Source organism: Lissotriton helveticus, chromosome 2_1 (genome assembly GCF_964261635.1).
Source record: "Lissotriton helveticus chromosome 2_1, aLisHel1.1, whole genome shotgun sequence".
Classification (NCBI taxonomy): domain Eukaryota; kingdom Metazoa; phylum Chordata; class Amphibia; order Caudata; family Salamandridae; genus Lissotriton; species Lissotriton helveticus.
The window spans coordinates 2059159819-2059179904 of NC_136059.1; the positions used below are offsets into that span (position 1 = coordinate 2059159819).

General features: G+C 45.4%; 1 protein-coding gene across 2 annotated transcripts in view; it reads right to left on the minus strand.

The window, feature by feature from the left end:
- Positions 1–241: 241 nt before the first annotated feature.
- Positions 242–20086, minus strand: part of TMEM192 (transmembrane protein 192) — a 419027-nt gene continuing 399182 nt past the window's right edge. For both annotated transcript variants that reach the window (XM_078677020.1, XM_078677019.1), the window contains one exon: positions 242–1397. In XM_078677020.1, coding sequence (XP_078533146.1) covers positions 1274–1397 — 124 coding nt within the window. In that variant the 3' untranslated portion in view covers positions 242–1273. The remainder of the gene's footprint in view (positions 1398–20086) is intronic.

Sequence of the window (20086 nt, forward strand, 5' to 3'; positions counted from 1 at the left end):
CTCTCCCTTATAACCAATAAAAACGAGCAGAAACAGACCCTGGACCTAAAGCATAGCACTCAGTATGATCATTTAATGTCAGATACCGGTTTCAAATTTCCCCCTTGCTTGAATATTAGCCAAACCAATACTGACTCCAACAACGTATGCATCATAAACAGAGGTTGAACATACATGTCCGGCTTTTGTATGCGTGAAAGGTTAGAAATAAAATCGGTCTCAGTCACTGTAGAAAAGAGAATAACAAGTCAAAAGTAGTGCACACTGCTCCGATGAATTTATTGCATAGGGTTTTAAGTAGTTAGGTTTGAAAACACTGGAGGTCAAGAGGTATTCTAAAATAGAAAACTTATTACGAAATTACAAAAAGAGTTTACACAGTGCAAAGTTATAAGCAGGATATTCTAAAACAATATGTAATCCTCATTTATTTTCAGTGCTGTGAAAGTGCATGAAGACATGTGACCCCCTCACGGAATTCCATCATCTTCTATGCAAAGTTTCTGTTTTTCAGCTCCTTGATGGCAAACGTGCCGTGATTTACTGGGTTGCTATTGAAGGACATGAGATCTCCACTTAGAATAGGAGAAAAAATACAAGTAAATCCACCAATTCCTTAAGTGGAAAGCAATGTATGTGTCCAGCAGCGCCCTCCAACAAATTGCTGGCTTAAGGCCCCAGTTCTCCATCCATCCTCATCATCCAAAGAGCATTAAATAAGATCTAGGAGGTGAACAGGAAGCCATGATACCCAGATTACAAACAAACATCATTGGCAGACAGCTTTGCACGAGACTGCATCCCATACTGCACTCTACATAGGCACATTGCCAGCTCACAAAGGAAGAAAAACTGTGATTTTTACAAGGCCATACTAACTTAAACATACTAACAAGAACACACTAGCTGGTTGCCTAAGGGTTTATTCCATATGATCACATAATAAGTGCCAATATTTATAACGTTTAACGAATATTCATGATAATTTTTATTTGTTTTGTTTTTCAGAGGGAAAATTCATCAAAAGTAATAAATGAGACAGCTGAAGGTATTTCCAAAACAACTTTCAATGCACTGCATCAAACTGTCCTGGGTCTAAAAGAAGTATACAGAATCCACAGGTCAACTGGCATTCACAGAAAAGAGCAAACACGCTAGAGGAAGAAAGTTCCAAGGAGTTCAGGGCGGTCGCCAGTAGCACCGGCCATCACTTCAGCAGATAGCGTGCTAGCGCTGCTAGAGGTACAATGGTCTTCTGAGCCCACAGGCACGTTCAGGAGCTGGCCTGTTGAGACGCCATGGCCAGCAGTCGCTTGCTGAGTATCGCATTGTGACGCTGGAGGTATTCAATCACATCTCCTTGTTTTTCCACAACTTCGTCCAAGCTTGTGCCGTCCCTTAGAAAAAACACACATAAAATAAGATTCAATTAGGTCAATGTCTTGAAGTCAGAATAACGCCAGCCCTAAGGTTGCGTACTGTATCAATGTGCAGAAGTTGCTGACAAAGCAGGCGTAGTCGTTATACATACAATCTCTGCACGGTTTCAAAAGGTCATAGAAAACCTTAGGGGCAGTCCAATAGCTCGCAATTTGCATATAAGTGGTATATGTTTGCACAGCACTTATGTATAGTTCTCTGCAGCTGCTTAAAAAATCTGGCCTATTGTGGATAATATAAAAGAGATTTAGCTTAAGTACTATGTTATAATAGTGGGTTTATTGTGCACCAGCGAGATTAGTAGCTAGGCCGCATTAGAAAGGGCAAGTTGGGCTAGGAGGCAGACGGGCATGCTGATGACACTGACAGAAATATGCTTTGTGCAGCAATTGGACATTACGCTGTAATCAAACAGTGGTGTTACTCTCCTGTACAGAATGAAAGCGTATATATGCATGACAAGCTTTGGCAAAGGCCTATAGGTCTAGGCAATACCCAGCTATTGGCCTTGCCAATGTGAATGTCTTTTAGCCATGCTGTCTAGCAGCACATCTGCTGTTCAGCATGGCTGAAAGTTACTGAAAACCCCAAATCAGAGGATTTGAGCTGACCCCAAGTTTCTTCGCCCCCATGTTGAGTTTATTGTCCTGCCCCTCCTAACACCCCTGTGGTAATGCAGGAAAAAGGATCAAGGCGAACCCAGATAAGTTCTGCAGCGTCTTTATTTTATGACCACACGCTGTGCCAACTCCTACAACAATGGAGCACTGTACATTATCCAACAGACACCCACCGATCCCTCAGCACCAACATTCTCGGCATAAGCCATGTGACCAATCGGTAAGCGGGAGGGGAAAATGCAGGGGCAAGTGAGAAAAAGGAGTGGAAGGAGCGGGGAAGAAAACAAGGGTGAATACATAATACAGTATACATAATACAGTAAGCATAAAAACCTAGCAATCTCCTAACGCCTATGCATGAACTATTGGACTGTGGTGGAGTAGGGAAGATCAAATAGGAGTGTAGTAGATTGGAGTGGGATAGATTGGAGTGGGGTAGGTTGGAGTGGGGTAGACTGGAGTGGGGTATATTACAGTAGATTGAAATGGAGTGGGGTGGAGTGGAGTAGATTGGATTGAAGTGGGGTAGATTATGGTAGATTAGAGTGGGACAGATTGGAGTTGGGTAGTTTGGAGTGGAGTGGGACAGAGTGGAATGGGGTAGACTGGAGTGGGGCAGAGTTGGGTAGTGGGTAGACTGTGGTAAACTGGAGTGTTGTAGACTGGGGTAGAGTGGGAGGGATAGAGAGGAGTGGTGTTATGTTCCCCAATCTAGGCCTAGACTGCTACACAACCTTATAACTACATTTGTCCTACCTTGCTCTGAATAAAAGTTCGAGCACTGATATTTTACCTAGTTATGTGCTGAATAAATGTTGATCAGTTTCTTGGAAACTTGCCTCGTTTATTATGCATGAGGATTCTTTGAAAAGTCCCTGCACATTACGTACATAACAGCATAAACACGTTCTGTGTAAAATGTCATGGTCACCTTCATACTAGGGTGAAAGAACTACTTAGCATAATCACAGGTATTGTTCTAGATTCATTTGCATAGTCATACTTACAGCACATCGATTATGTAAGGAGCCCCAAGGCTATCTTTATGGTATACAAGACCCATTCCAACACTAGATAGACAGAGGAGAAGCTTCAAGCTGACACTACATGCTGAGGTCCCAGCCTGCAGAAGCTCCAGCATGCAGTGGTCTAACATCCCTTGCGGGGTGTCCAACTCGAGACCAAGACGTGGTCCTTAATTCTCTACCCTCAGGTAATAAAGTTGGTTCTTTCCTAGGGGATTCTTGGCTTTACACCCACATATATGTTAGGTATACTTAGACACACTTAGATAGGGTTTGCACCGTAGGAGTACGCTCGATTACTGCCTTGCATCAATATGCCTGCATATATTTACTGTTTTAGCACCATGGTGGAATTCTACCTTTTATTTACCATGTCGGTGCTTGTAATCTCATACAACTGTTTCTGTCTAATGATTGTCGCAGCAAACATATTTTATACTAGAATGATGCAGAATCAATAAATGCTTATTGAAAACGCGCCCATCATTTATTCTGTATATCTCTCTGAGACTGAGTGAGCATGATTGACTGAGTGGAAAGTACTGTACTGTTTCCACGATCCCTGAAGGATCAAGGGTTGTCATGTTCAATAGTTGCCAGAAACTATTGCTCCTTGGTAAAGTTAGGAGGCTCTTGGAGGCACTGTGAGCTAGCTGGTCTAAAGGCTAACATACCCTTTGGGGGGGTCTAGAATCAGTCTGGACACCAATCTCCTAGTTTAGGTTGCCTAAACACGCAGATCCTACGTATTATTAGGAACTATACAAGATGGCGCCGCCAACGTTGGTTTGGTTCTTATTTAACAGTCAAACCTGAGTAGTTCAGTCGTACTCAGAGAAGTCTGGGGTGGGAAGGGAAAAAATACAGTCCCAGGTGAGTAGGCATATCCTATGTAGTGGCTGTAGGTTTGTTTAAGATTGAAGGATTATAGTTCCCTACATTGTGCATAAACCTTATCTCTTTTCGTAAATACTTCCTCTCAATGTCTCAGACTAGAGACGCTGGTACGAGTGGTGCTAGTAGTACTAGTGCAGAGGAAGCCAAGCAGGAAGGTGCTCTTAATACTTCAGAAAATTGCAGACATGCACTTACTATGAAATTATTAGACTATGGGGTCACATCATTAGGTGGGACTGTAACCTTTGTGATTGAGGCATACATGGCATTCAGAACAGAGATATTCTATTCTTGGGTTAAATTACCACCTGCAGATGCATGCACACATACGTTTCATTCTTATACTCCAGATGAACTACCAGAAGAATACTTTTAATACAAGGACATAAAAGTCCTGTTAACTTACCATGAGCATATTAATTGGTTTAAAGACGCCCTCCCCCATACCACAGACAAAGTGAGACTCGGTCCGCTCAGCAGAGACGGAGCGACTTGGCCGGTCCTAGTTGTTTACACACAGCATCCAGAGATTCATACATTGCCAGCAGCAGACTTACATCCACTTTACAAAGAAAAAGTAAAACTATACAGGAATCCTACACAGTTCGTAATGCAAACACTCACAATTCAACCTTCAAGGGTCACTCAAGCTGGTCAACCACAAGGGACTGCAACGAAAATGACACCACAGACGCTGAACGCGATTATGGGAAGAATGCCCTCTAGACGTGAGCAAATGCCATTCTGGATAGCACAGAAAATAGCATAGCTTGAGGCAGTGTTTCCCCACATAGGCCTGTAGGATAAACACAGAACACTGACAATTTGCTTGCCAATGGGAACAGCTCCCTCGATAGATTGTACCACTTGGGGTACAGTTTTCGCTGAAGTTTATACCAGAACTCATGGTAACCCCTCAATAGCATTCATACCGGAAGTATTGAAACAAATACAGAATGATTATGGGGGCGAACCTGCCCTGGACCAAGGGGTGAAATTGATAGGCAATTTTTCCCAGGTATCTGCAATTATGTTAGCTAACATAAAAGGGGAGGCAGCAGCGCTGGCTATATGCCAACGCCTGAGGGAATGCACTCCTGCACAACAGGAGCAAGAACTACCTAAGATTATCGAAGATACCTATGCTTTGCTGGGTAGAGATAACTTGGGAGCTAGACTTATGAAACCCCAATTAACAAGTTACCTGAAAAGGACAACTCAAAGCAGGCACCCGATTCTTCTAAAAAGAAATGGGACAACAAACAATCAAAAACTAATAAGCAGAATGCATCACAATCACCAGGTGGGTCTCCTCAACAGGAGCCCTCTGACAGAAAATATAATCTTAGGAACCATGATAATAATAAAAAACCTGACAAGTATCAGGATACTGATACACGTTCCTCTCGTTCCTTTCGGGGTTCATCAAAAAAATTCTGAGTGGGAAGGGCGCTTAGAATGCAGATTGAAGAGCGAGCAAAGACAAGAGACACACATCGCACTTCAGACTACATAATCAAACAAGAGTATAATCCCAAAAGTAAACCTCAATTTAAAAAGAAGGTAGCTAGCCCTAAAATAAGAAATGCGCAGGCTACTGAGGACTCTACTACTGAACGGGGAATGGGCTCTGGTGATGCTAGACAGAGCAGCAGAAGTAACAATAGCTCGCCAGAACCTGATGGACTTTCTGGTGACAGCAGTGTTGAATGAGCATATCACTGTGCAAACACCTGATACATGGGTAACTGTCCAGGCCCAGACTGGCCGTAGCGGGCACCGGGCAATCCCCCGGTGCGCCGCACGGGTGGGGGGCCGGTTTGGGGCCCCTGGGGGCCATTTTTGTTACAGGGACGTTAGCTGCAAAAGCGGGCCTGTAACAAAATCGGCCGAAAACCGGCTCTGGCAAAGAGCTCGACAGCACCCACAACCCCCCAGGGCTGGTTTTGGTTCCCAGTCCAGCCCTGTAAGTGTCCCACATCAATAACATGAAATAACCCTCCACATGGAGGGGGCCATACCCAGAAAAGTGAAAGGTCTCTTTTGGGAGAGCCTGACATATGGATATAGTATCCTAGTGGGTGAAAGAGATTGGCGGCCTGAGTTTGTTATGGATTACCCTAAAGAAGAAGAGGTTATATTACTAGCTTTCTCCGACCTCGCTCCAGAGTCCCTGAAACACACATACGCGCAGGTGTGTGCGTTAGCACAAGCTCCCGCACTTTACCGCAATCATGTAGGGTGGGATGCAGAGTAACCTCACCATCAAATCCTGGTTAAAAGTACTCCTTCAGAGGCAGTACCCAATAAAACATGATGTGAAGAAAAAGGTCAGGGAGATCTTAGATCAACTTGAATACCAAGGTGTGATTGAAAATTGTACCTCCTCCATGAATAATCCTTTGTTTCCCATACTGAAACCCAATAATTCATACAGTCTAGTTTTAGACTACAGGCATTTTAACACATGCATGAAAACATTTGCAGTACAAAATGCACACAGTGCTGCATTAATGAAAAACATTGTGCAGAAAAAATACAAAACAATACTAGATATCTCAAATAGATTTTCCTGCCAGAATATTGCGCCTGAAAGCAGACATTTGACAGCATTTTCCGCGCTCGTCTCTCAGAGCCAATTCTGTAGAGTGTCCCAAGGGTATAAAATAGCCCCGGGTTGTTTTCAGCAAGAGTAATTTCAAAATTCTGATGAGGAGGCATTGTCCTATGTAGATCATATTTATCTTCCGGACAATGAATTATTGGATCACTTGCACAAGGTGAACAACATAATCTTGGGGTTCGCCACAGTGGGCTACAAATTTAACATTAAAATTTCGAAAATTGTACTATTTTTGGGATATGAATTGTCAAGTGAAGGGAAAAGCCTGGCAGCTAATTTTTTTTAAAGGTTTGCACTGCTCCAACCTCAAAAAACTCTGAAAGAATTACAATCCATTTTAGGATTTCTGAATTTTGGCAGAACATACATTTTGGATTATACAGAAAAGCAAAACCTTTCTAAGACCTAATCAGATCCGAATTTTCAGTTCAACTTTGGACACAGGAACACACAGAAATTCTCTGTTCCATACAAGCTGACATGATAGCTTCAAAACACTTACACACATGTGTAAATACTACAAATGTTGTGATCTATATAGTCGTGGGTCAATCTGGGTATACTCATCTAACCTTCAATGAAGCCAAGACTGTACCCATTGGATACAAATCAATTTTCTATACAAACGCTGAGATGCACATTGCATCCACTGAAAAAAATCTGACTGCAGTACAGACTGCTGTAGTGAGAGAAGGAGCACTAGCTCAGGGGAAATGTATAATTGTCATGACTCTGGTACCAACCTTAGAGGATGTTACCAAAGCAAGCGTTCCAAACACAAAAGCACTGCATCCGCGATGGATACAATGGGCTTATTCTCTCACTGCAGCCCATGTAGACTACAAATTTGATTCTACACTGAAAACACACTCATTCCTGCAGTACGAACAATTATATCCTCCCCTGAATGAAATAATGCCTCTAGATCAGCATGAATACATCATTTACAATGACGGATCTGCCCAGCCTGCCGTAGGAAGTAAACAGCAATACAGCGCAGCATGTGGTATTGTGAAGGGACGTATGCGGAACGGTACGTTCCATTATAGCAATACGCAGACACAGTGTCTAGGAGATTGCACGGCACAACTGGCAGAACTAAAAGCCCTGATACTGGCACTAAAAAATACAGATCGGGTATTCCCTACACCAGTGGTTCCCAAACTTTTGACAGCGGAGGACCCCCATTGAGTCACCACTGGAAGCCGGGACCCCCAAGCAATTTGTAGGATTTAATTTTCAAACAATATAACAGTAATTTGAAAGAAATGAACACACGTGTGCACACAAAACAAATACTCGAATTACTAAGGATTTTAGGGGCATATTTACAAGCCACTATCACCATGGTAACGTACATTTTTGTGATGTTCCCGTGGCGATAGGGGCTTCGCCTTATTTACACGGCAGCTCTAAGCAACTTAATGTGGCTTAGAGCTGCCTTGTAAATAAATCCCCCTTTCACACAATGCTTAGCGTGAAAGGGGTGGGCAGTGGGAGTTGCAGTGGGTGTTCCACCCCAACACCTATTGATTTTGACGCTGCCCTCTATTAACAAGGGCAGCGTAAATAGGAGGCAGCATCAAGATTAAGACCATGGAAAACCAGGTCTTAACTTGGCGAAACAAGGATAAATACGTTATTTCTCCTCGATTTTGCTTTTTCCAGAGCCTTTTGGCACATAAACAATCTTTAAAAAAAATACAGTTTGTAACTTCCATGTGTGCTGCATTAGGCAGCACACATAGAAGTGACAAAACAGAATTTCAAAATTGTCCATGTGCAGGAAGTGGGAACTTCCTGCACATAAACAATCTCCGCCTGCACGCAGACACCCTTGCACTATGGTGCAAGGGTGCCTGCATTGGCACAACACTGCTAAGTGTAGCGCCAGTGCAGGGGGAAACGCAGGGCTGCACCATATTCTTGTAAATATGGTGCAGCCCTGCGTTTCTGTAGCGGCAGAGCATGTCGTTACACCAAGGAGGCTAACGAAATGCTCCGCCAATTCTATTGTAAATATCCCCTTAGAATTTTATTTTGAAAGAAATTGCAAAACACATTTTAATGGGAAGGTTGGTGCAGCATCGTCAAGACTAACTTTTGAATGGTTGCTTTTATTTCACACTACGAGGCTCCTGCTCCTGCCAGGCCAGACTGGAAACCCAAAGCAACCCTGGCAAATGTTCTCAGACCAGTCCCTATATGGTGCACACCAAGTGCAGTGACTGAGCCTGACCACTAAAAAGGGGACTCTGGGAGGCTCGCCCCTCCCAAAAAATGTAGGAAACAATGGTGCAGTGTACAAAACATTTATCATTATACAATGAATTGTATTAGCTTTTAAAAAATAGTAAATGATGACCTGACTATGCACCAAGATACAACACTTTTTGTTGGGGTTCTTCAATGATTCCCTAATTATCACCCTCCAACAGGGCCAACATAGCCCCTCTGTCACATGTATTTAATTTGTTTTATAGCATCTCGCATACCATTCTAGGATGTCAAAGCACTTTACTTCACACACATATAGAGATAATGAATCATATGTGAAAATCAGTGTTTAGAAAATGTTACATAAGGCAAAGGGACTACAAGGTGTAGTATTTACATGTCATTCTTACTAGTAGGCATTTTTAAAGAGTGCTTCGTCTGGTGAAGCACAAACTCAGGATTCAGAATATAACACAGTGGTAAACAATAAAAATGTATTTCCACCCAAAAAAACCTTTTAAGCAGCATCCGGATAATTATAGACTGGGAAAAAAACATAAGTTACTAACTTGAACCATGCAGTTTGCAAGTAGCTCTTTGATCAGAGTTTATAGGTCACTGTGCTAGATTACGATTGTCTCTTATGACTAGCACAGTAACAAAAGAATCTCTGTGACAAAAGCAGTAACCCACTGACCTACGCACATAAAATACTGTTTTAAAAAATGCGTGGTACACATTCTTCGCAGTAGGCATATTAACCGGCATATTAACCCTCTGTGCTACATTAGATAAGTCAAAGCTGCCACTGAACAAAACTCTTAACTCTCTCCAGCAGATACATTAATCACTGGCATTTTCATGACACTTTTATTGTTGCTCGAAAACTGCTAATTTTACCAGGAACTTTGCAGTGCTTTTCAAACTGCTGCCTGGGGACCCCCTGGGAATGTGCCACGGACCCCTGGGGGTCCGCGGACCACAGTTTGGGAAACACTGCCCTACACTGATTGTGTGCAATTCATTTTACTGTGTCAAGTCATACAATGAATATCTTCATTATTGGTGACAGAATGGGTTTAGAGAGTCCAAAGGTTGCACAATAAAGCTGCTTCAGTAATAAAATAGTTGCAGTTTGGGAAACACTGCCCTACACTGATTGTGTGCAATTCATTTTACTGTGTCAAGTCATACAATGAATATCTTCATTATTGGTGACAGAATGGGTTTAGAGAGTCCAAAGGTTGCACAATAAAGAAGCACAAGGTGCTTTGGGAACAAGTGGCAGAGCTCGAAAAAGGCTTGCCACGGGCTCATCTAATTCACACATTGAGGCATCAGCGTGTTGGCATGCACGTGAAGGGAATTCAATGGCAGATGAAGCCGCCAAGGCAACAGTGAGAACTGCTGCTGTTGCTGAAATCCCTTGTTCTAGTAGGAGAACAGACGGACAGATAATGGTAGCTGTGAACGCTAAACGCAACAACAGCTCAGCCTTGCCAAAATGGTTTCCACTCAAGTACTCCTACAAGTTAGATGTGCAAAATGTTCTGTATGCTCATATTCCAGGAGTGGGGGATAGAGTAATACCAAACATGGATTGCGGCTAAGGTTTAATTCTAGAGGCACATGAAGGTATGCGACAGCACATGCAGGTATCACTGCAACTATTTTATTACTGAAGCAGCGTTACTGGTGGCCGGGTCTTACTAAACAGACCAAGGGTGTTGTCCTCAAGTGGGACATCTGTCAGCAGAGGAAGGATTCCACCGTAGCACATCCCCGCGAACACAATTACTGATATCAGACAGACCGCTCAAATGAGTCTATTTGGACCACTGCCGCCCCTTACAATCAGACGGGGCTTACAGGTACTTCCTGGTAGCAGCAGATTCATGCTCTAGATTCCTGTGGGTTTGGCCCCAGCACCTGCCTGACGCCCAAACTGTTATCAAGTATTTACGAATCTTTATATGGACATGTGCAATTGGCACATTACATTCTGACCCTGGCCCTGCCTTTAGCTCACGGGCTTACAAAGAAGCCATGGCTAGTTTGGGTATTGCATTGTGGTACTCCTCTCCATATCATCCTGACGGAAATTCCATAGTGAGAGGAAAAACCGGGACTTAAAGTAATCCTTAACAGCAAGTGTATTAGGCTCAGGTGGTAGTTGGGTCATTCCCCTTTATGGGATGCAGAGGGCAATTAATATAATGCCAAGAAGTTCATTGGGGGGGCGCCCTCATTTCAAAGTCCTGTTCGGGATTAGAATGGGGGCACATACAGCATGTCTCTTCATGACACCGCATGCATTGTCTACAGCGAAGACCTAAAAATTATGAAAGTCAATTTGTTCGGCTTTTGTGTAATACACACACACATATGGTTGTGGATGCATATAGCCAAATTAATTTTTACATTCAGCATTGAACTGCCCATCTACCTGCATCTTGTTGCACTGTTCTTCGTCAAACGGTATTGGGATCATGTGGGCACTCACCATTGCAGTCTGTGGGCAAGTGGGCACATATTCGGCTTTAAGAAAGGTTTATATCCTGCTTGTAGCTGTCGGAGAATTGTAGAAAATTGTTCTCTGTGTAGAAGGAGCATTTGTCTCGAAGATGGGCAGCTGGCTCATGGCAGATGATTTCTTTCTGCCTGACACCCACTACTTCCATACACAGCCATGTGGCGAACCAGCCAACTCCATTATTTTCCTTGGCACAAATCATCCTGTTCTTCAATTGTGCAGAACACGGTTTGCCCCTTCCTCCTTATGCCCCCTCCCTCCCAGCTTCACTTATTTGCGAAATGGCTAGTTGGCTATGTGCACTGATGTTTTTGCCTTTGTTGGTCTGCATGCACTATTTTTTTGTGTAGTTGCCACATATTCAGTTTTTCACTAGCGAGCATATTTTGTCATTTGTACTGAAACTGCAGAGTGTCCTCGAGATGGACAGTATGCCCAATTAGGTACAGTTTATTTATTTCATAGCCAGTCTGTGTGCATAATTTCCCTTATGTTTATTTGACTGTGTAAAAATGGATGTCTTTAGGTGTATTTGGCTATGTGCATCTGCAACCATATGTGTGTCTGTCCCGTTTTTGGAAGCAGAAAATCTCCAGTGGGATGAAGCTGCAGGATGTAGCAGAAGGATCCATGAGGCCGGTTACCATTGCTCTAAGGTCAAGCTGAACAGGATTTTGTGCTGGAGATAAGAAAGTAGCAGGATTAACTGCAGAATCAGGCCGGCGAAGCACCTTTGGCGGTTCAACAAGCTGGCGGGTCTCTGTCTTCTGTCAGTTCTCAGGCTACTAATTAGTGAAAACTTTCCTATGTCCCAACTTCTAGAATAGGGCAGGAGCAGTACGCTCAGCACCACCAAGGGTCTAGTACTGTAGGGAAACTACTTGGGGGGTCAGGGCTTACTCTAGCAGATTCAAGGTCCAGGGTTCAAGGTCTCCGTTGCTTATTATGTCACTGTAGCTCACACAGGAGGCCAGCCAACTAGTCCTTCAGGTCACTCTAGTAGTCCTGAGTTCAAGCAGAAAGGCAGGAAAGCCTCTAGAATCAGGACAGCCCTCTGGGGGCCCAAGGCATTCCTTCGGTTGTCCTTCACAGGTCCAGGAGTATAAGTAAGAGTTGGTCTGAGGTTCCAATATTTATACCTGGTGCCAGCCTTTGAAGTGGGAGAAAGTTCCAGGCTACCCCTACATCTGGTTCAGGAAAGTTCCTTTTGGCCCCTGTCCAGGTTCCAAGTAGTCTAGGCTGACAAAGGCTGATGTCAAGTTCCTTTGTGAATATGCTGGAAGCAACCCTTTGGAGTGTAAATGGGGCAATAATTTGAGGCCACACGTTACATTTCAACCTGTTCCCAATCAAATGTTAGCACATATTAAATGCAATAAGATAACCCAATGGTATTCTACGGGAGAGGTAGGCCTTACAGTAATGAAAATCGAATTTAGGAGTTTTTCACAACCAGGACATTTAAAACTTAAAAGCATATGTACTACTTTTCCAATACTGTGCACTCTACCCTGTGAGCTGTTTAGGGTCTACCTTAGGGATGACTTACATGTGTTAAAAAGGAAGGTTTAGGCCTGGCAAAAGGGTTATTTCACCAGCACAAAGTGGTAGTTTAAAACTGCACACAGGCTGCAATGAAAGACCTGAGACAGATTTCAAAAGGCTACTTTAGTGGGTGGCACAATAAGTACTACAGGCCTACCAGTAGCATTTAATTTACAAGTCATGGGTACATGTCGTACCCCTTTACTAGGGACTTAGAAGTAAACTAAATGTGGATGTAAGGGAATTACTTTTTTGCATGACCACCCCCAAAGTTTTGGACTGATGCTGATGACTTTTCCACTCTGAGAGCGTACTGAGGCCTGCTAACCAGACCTCAGTGGCAGTGTTTTAACCTCTTACAAAGTATATGTTGAATTGGCTACACCCAATCGGCATAAGCTGACATACTTATAAGTCCCTAATAAATAGTACCAAGGGTACCCAAGGCACGTAAGACAGTGTGTCCCCCCAAGGCTGAAGCACTGGTTGTGCCAACCTGTGTGGAACAAGATACAAAATGGCTCCCAGCCTGCCGTTGCAGCCTGGAAGACCAGTTTTAAACTGCTAGTTCACCTTTACCATTTAAACTAGTGGCAAAGCCCCCACTTCCCTTAACAATACATGCCTTAGAGCTCATGAATTTTTTGATTAATTTGGTTAGCTCATTGAGACTATTTTTGTCTGTTGCTGTGCTCCACTCAGGCTGTGGTTACCCACAGCCTTCCTTTGGTTGCGCCAAAGCCAGGCAGAGACCACCACTCTAGTCAGAGCAAGGGAGTTACACGCCAAAGATAACCCCTGTCACCCCCTTGGTAGCTTGGCAGAGCAGTCAGGCTTATCCCAGAGGCAATGTGTAAACCGTTTGCGCAACACACACACACAAGCAGCAACACACTAGGCACATCACAAAATAGCCTTTGTATTATCATAAAACACATTAGATGGTAATCACACAATATACACTGTGCCAACTGGCACTGGGCAATATTTACAGGGATTATATACACATGACAGGGCCACATGGACCACCGTCAGAATCATCACTTAGTAGAAATAGTAAAAGTAAGATTTATCATAGACGTAGTACACAACCAGTAACTACTGGCACAATAATGACCTCAGCATTATCATATTATGCACAAACCATATTAGGATCACACATTATGTATCAACCTCAAATGTACATTATGTAAGAATCATGAGGTATAATACAGATTAGGAGAATGCATTGCACAATAGGCATCACAAGCAGAAATACATTATGCAATACCCAACATAAACTTTAGGAAATTAATTGGCAGAAAAACAGTGTGCCCCAATCGGGGGCACAACGCACTGACACTGGCCCCAGGCCAACTGGCCTCTTACAGGGGGCTCAAAATGCCCAATGTCCAGAATGTCAGGGTGGGCTGCAAAAGCAGCAAAGCAAAGTGCACAACGAACTTGCCTAAACGTATCAGCTGCCCACTAATTGCTGGGCAGCTGGGAAATCAAAAGATGGGCACGGGCATTAACTGTGCCCTCTGTAGCAGAGCTGTGTAATGTGGCAGCTGCCCTCTATCACACGGGGCAGCTGGGGGGAAATGCCTGGGCAGTACAGTGCCCTGGGAACCCTCACTTGGTTCCTACAATGCCCAAGAGAAACCCCACTCACCGGGGCTTTGGTCCGCCACCTACCGTCTCTCGTGCAGGGGGGGAGGAGCCAACAATGCTTGGGTGAGCCCCACGGGGCTCCTTAATCAAGATAACGCTGCCACCCATCTCTCTTGCAGTGTGGAAGGCAGCAATAATGCTTGTGTGAGCCACAACCGGGACGAGTGCCAGACCTGCGGGGCTTTCCTCGTGGCTACGGGAGCCCTGCACACCAACAGGCCGCCTCCAGGCTTTGCTGCAGGTGGTGGGGGCGACTGGCATGGAGCACGTACTGGTCCAACTTCTCCGGTGGCGGCGGGGCTATCAATGACTCACAAGAGCCCCGCTCGTGCAGGCATCACTTCCGGGGCCATCTCCTGGCCCGCGCAGCTTCCGGTTGGCCCGCTCCCAAGCAGGCAACGCGATACAAAAGGGGATGATGGACGGAGCGTTTGAACAAATCAAACACTCACCCCCAGTCAACTGATCTGGGTTTAATCCATCACCATTCTTTAGTTCACTCAGCCACCCCAGTTCAGACATGGCTATATGCAAATCAGTCTGACCCTGTGCCTTATGGGAACAGTCCAGCCCGAACTGCCAAGCCATGTCTTCCCTGGACCGGAAACAAGCATCCTGGGACCGGTTTCGGATTCATAATCCTCATCAGCCAGGCTATCTTGAATCCAGTGGCCAAGTGAACAAGGGACTCACGTCTGAGTATACCCTGCCACACTTAGGGCGAACAAAGCGATACAAAAGGGGATGATGGACGGAGCGTTTGAACAAATCAAACACTCACCCCCAGTCAACTGATCTGGGTTTAATCCATCACCATTCTTTAGTTCACTCAGCCACCCCAGTTCAGACATGGCTATATGCAAATCAGTCTGACCCTGTGCCTTATGGGAACAGTCCAGCCCGAACTGCCAAGCCATGTCTTCCCTGGACCGGAAACAAGCATCCTGGGACCGGTTTCGGATTCATAATCCTCATCAGCCAGGCTATCTTGAATCCAGTGGCCAAGTGAACAAGGGACTCACGTCTGAGTATACCCTGCCACACTTAGGGCGAACAAAGCGATACAAAAGGGGATGATGGACGGAGCGTTTGAACAAATCAAACACTCACCCCCAGTCAACTGATCTGGGTTTAATCCATCACCATTCTTTAGTTCACTCAGCCACCCCAGTTCAGACATGGCTATATGCAAATCAGTCTGACCCTGTGCCTTATGGGAACAGTCCAGCCCGAACTGCCAAGCCATGTCTTCCCTGGACCGGAAACAAGCATCCTGGGACCGGTTTCGGATTCATATTCCTCATCAGCCAGGCTATCTTGAATCCAGTGGCCAAGTGAACAAGGGACTCACGTCTGAGTATACCCTGCCACACTTAGGGCGAACAAAGCGATACAAAAGGGGATGATGGACGGAGCGTTTGAACAAATCAAACACTCACCCACAGTCAACTGATCTGGGTTTAATCCATCACCATTCTTTAGTTCACTCAGCCACCCCAGTTCAGACATGGCTATATGCAAATCAGTCTGACCCTGTGCCTTATGGGAACAGTCCAGCCCGAACTGCCAAGCCATGTCTTCCCTGGACCGGAAACAAGCATCCTGGGACCGGTTTCGGATTCATAATCCTCATCAGCCAGGCTATCTTGAATCCAGTGGCCAAGTGAACAAGGGACTCACGTCTGAGTATACCCTGCCACACTTAGGGCGAACAAAGCGACACAAAAGGGGATGATGGACGGAGCGTTTGAACAAATCAAACACTCACCCCCAGGCAACTGATCTGGGTTTAATCCATCACCATTCTTTAGTTCACTCAGCCACCCCAGTTCAGACATGGCTATATGCAAATCAGTCTGACCCTGTGCCTTATGGGAACAGTCCAGCCCGAACTGCCAAGCCATGTCTTCCCTGGCCTGGAAACAAGCATCCTGGGACCGGTTTCGGATTCATAATCCTCATCAGCCAGGCTATCTTGAATCCAGTGGCCAAGTGAACAAGGGACTCACGTCTGAGTATACCCTGCCACACTTAGGGCGAACAAAGCGATACAAAAGGGGATGATCGACGGAGCGTTTGAACAAATGCTTGTTTGCGGTCCATGGAAGACATGGCTTGGCAGTTCGGGCTGTACTGTTCCCATGAGGCACAGGGTCAGACTGATTTGCATATAGCCATGTCTGAAATGGGGTGGCTGAGTGGGCTAAAGAATGGTGGTGGATTAAACCCAGATCAGTTGACTGGGGGTGAGTGTTTGATTTGCTCAAACGCTCCGTTCATCATCCCCTTTTGTTTCGCCCCAAGCAGGCCCCAAGCAGGCAACGGCGCCTGTCTTCCGGGTCGTGCTGATAACGGCCCAGAGTGAATTTTGTCAAGCGGCTCGGGCCGCGGCGGGGATTGCATTTCTTCTGGCGGCCATTGAGGGGTAGGCTCCCTCAAGTCACAATATAAAGCGGGGTGGGCACCCGCTCAGTGTGGAAAAATGCGGGGTGGGTACCTGCCGTAAAAGCAGCAAAAGTGGGGGAATGCCTACGCCGGGATTCCCTAAAAAATAATCGCAGTTCAGCGCTGCACACCGCCAGCTCCTCCTTAGGTCAAATTATCATAAAGTGCTCTTTGAAATAAAGGCAAGTAAAGCGCTCTTCCAGATAAAGGCAAGTAAGGTGCTCTTCCACATAAAGGCAAGAAAAGTGCTCTTCCAAGCGCTAGGTCCTGAGTTTCCAGGGCAAAGTTCAGGGGGGCACAAGGTTGGGATCATATCAGGCCAGTACACAGGGCCCTCCAGCAGGGAGGCAGTTCCTTGTGGCGGTTCCTCCTGGAGCTCAGCAGCAGCCCCCAGTGTCAGGACAAGCACAACAGAACATCTTCATGGGGTCACAGCCCCTTCTTTTATACACCCCTTTCCTTTGTGACACAGCACAGGGCTGGGGGAAAAACCAGATGCAACTGGTTTGGGGGAGCTTTGGAGCACTTTGTTGTGCTCAGCTCCTCTCTCCTTAGTCAGGTGAGACTAGGTGCTCAGACGCACCACAGAGGGTGGAGCAAGCATTGTGGAGGAAAGGCACAGCCCTATCAGGTCCCAGGTGCAACTCCTCCCTCCCATCTGCATGCAGATCTCCCTATTCACCACTGGGCAGACCCCCCTGTCTTCTGGAACCACCCACACCTCTCAGCTCCTGTCACTCACAAGCCAGACATGCAATTCACATCAGGCAGGCAGACACACCGCACACAGAAATGCCAACTTCTAAATGTGGCGTTTCTCCACCAGTCACCATACATCTTCACACACCATTGCGCAGCATTTATTCTCATGAGTTCGCACATACTAAATTCGCCCCTGCACTCCTCTCATACCAGGAATTACCAGGGACACACATAACCGCATGCATTCATATGGGAGGGCAGGCCAATCTCACCACACGCACTCAGAGTGCGCACGCACTTTACACTGGGCTAAAGTGTGCGGAGGCCAAAAACGATATCAGGTCACCGAAAAGGCAAAAAGTTTAGGGGTGAACCTGCCAAAAGGGCCAAGACCAACAAGTATTAAGTAGGACAGCAACACTTCCAAATTGTTGTTTTGCTGTGAAAAAGTTAGTCAGACCCCCCAGGATATAGCGGCATGGATTAGCAAATTTAGCGGCACAAAAATGGAAATTTAGCGGCACAAATATGGAAATTTAGCGGCAATTTTGCGGCATTTTATGTGGCCATTTTTCCTAGAACAAACACAGATATCTTAGTTTTTTTACTTATTTAACAACATGAAGCTATGTTTATTTGGTTTATTTACAATGTGGTGCGGTGGGTGAAGGCTCACAGCTACGGTAGGTTTCATGTCTGGCTGCCGCTAGCGTTTCCATGAGCGTTAAATGACATCACTCGGGTCATAGGCTAAAGATAGCTCGCCATTCACGAAACGAGAGGCTACGTGTGTGTCTGGCCGTCACGTGTGGATCAATCCCTCCCCCCTCAGTCCCCACCCGTCTCCCACGATGCCCAGAAGTGCAGTCCCTGAGGGAGGTGCAAGTCTGCGGGACAGCAGTCTCCAGCTGATCGAAGTTAGAATAGGCGACAGGTGGCACGTGGTCTCGATGTTGCCCCTCCTTACTTTCTAGGCATTATTGTTTCAGACAGCATTGCGTTCTTTACTGCGGAAAACTGCTCTATTTGGTAGAAAAAACATTTTCCAGTGTTACTTTATAGAACCAACACGCAGGGGCGGCTGGTGACATTTGAAAGTGGTGTGGCGTAAACTAATTTGCATATTGCACCGCAGCGAGCGAGCCCGAACCACCTTGCATCCATCCATACATCATTCATGCATCCACCCATCCATCCACCCACCCATCCTGCATCCATACATCATTCATTCATGCATCCACCCATCCATCCATCATGCATCCACCCATCATGCATGCATCCATCCATACATCATTCATGCATCCACCCATCCATCCACCCACCCATCCTGCATCCATACATCATTCATTCATGCATCCACCCATCCATCCACCCATCCTGCATCCATACATCATTCATTCATGCATCCATCCACCCATCATGCATCCACCCATCATGCATGCATCCATCCATACACCATTCATGCATCGACCCATCCATCCACCCATCCTGCATCCATACATCATTCATTCATGCATCCACCCATCCATCCATCCATCCATCCATCCACCCACCCAGCATCCATACATCATTCATTCATTCACCCACCCATTCATTCACCCACCCATCCATCCACCCACCCACCCATCCTGCATCCATACATCATTCATTCATGCATCCGCCCAGTCTCCACTGCATTTCTATTATGTCCAAACGGTGCCTGGATAAGCTTGGGAACATGGCAGCCGAAATGTTTCTTTCTTTTTGAAATAGATCTATTTTTGTCTGTATGTGTGTGCACATTAATTCTAATTTAATAGACAGCATTGAAGCTTTCAAAATAAAATACCTCTCTTAACACAACAGTTGCGCAGCAGCTCATGCCTCGAAATATCTTTGTGGAAGATATGTTGGCAAAACAGCACGTGCCGTTACAACAAGGCAGGTAAAACAACCAAATGATTCAAAACCCTGTGTAGGCAGATGGTTTTGTAGGGCAGCTTAGAATTCAAACTGCTGCAACTTCCAAAACATCACAAGAGGCTGTGGACGCCTGAAGAAAATATCCGGGAACCTAACGTGTGTTTTTTTTTTGCTCAATTGCTGCTGATCAAGGCTCCGATTTTCAACAGGCTCTTTCTGAGAAAAAAAAGAGACTGTGAGAGCTGTACACGCATTGTTCTGCTTGATCGCCTTTCACAGCTTGGCCAGGAGGAAGCAGATATTGGACGGCAGCACGGAATGACGTGTGTGCGCGCACAGCCAGTAAATGAAGATTTATGTGTTTTGCTGTCTCCCAGTAGAAACTTTTACAATATCGCGGCCACAAATGTAAATATCGCGGCAATCGCGCTAGTCCCGCGATTTCGCGATTTTTTCGTGAATCGCGAAATCGCGATAAGCTGGA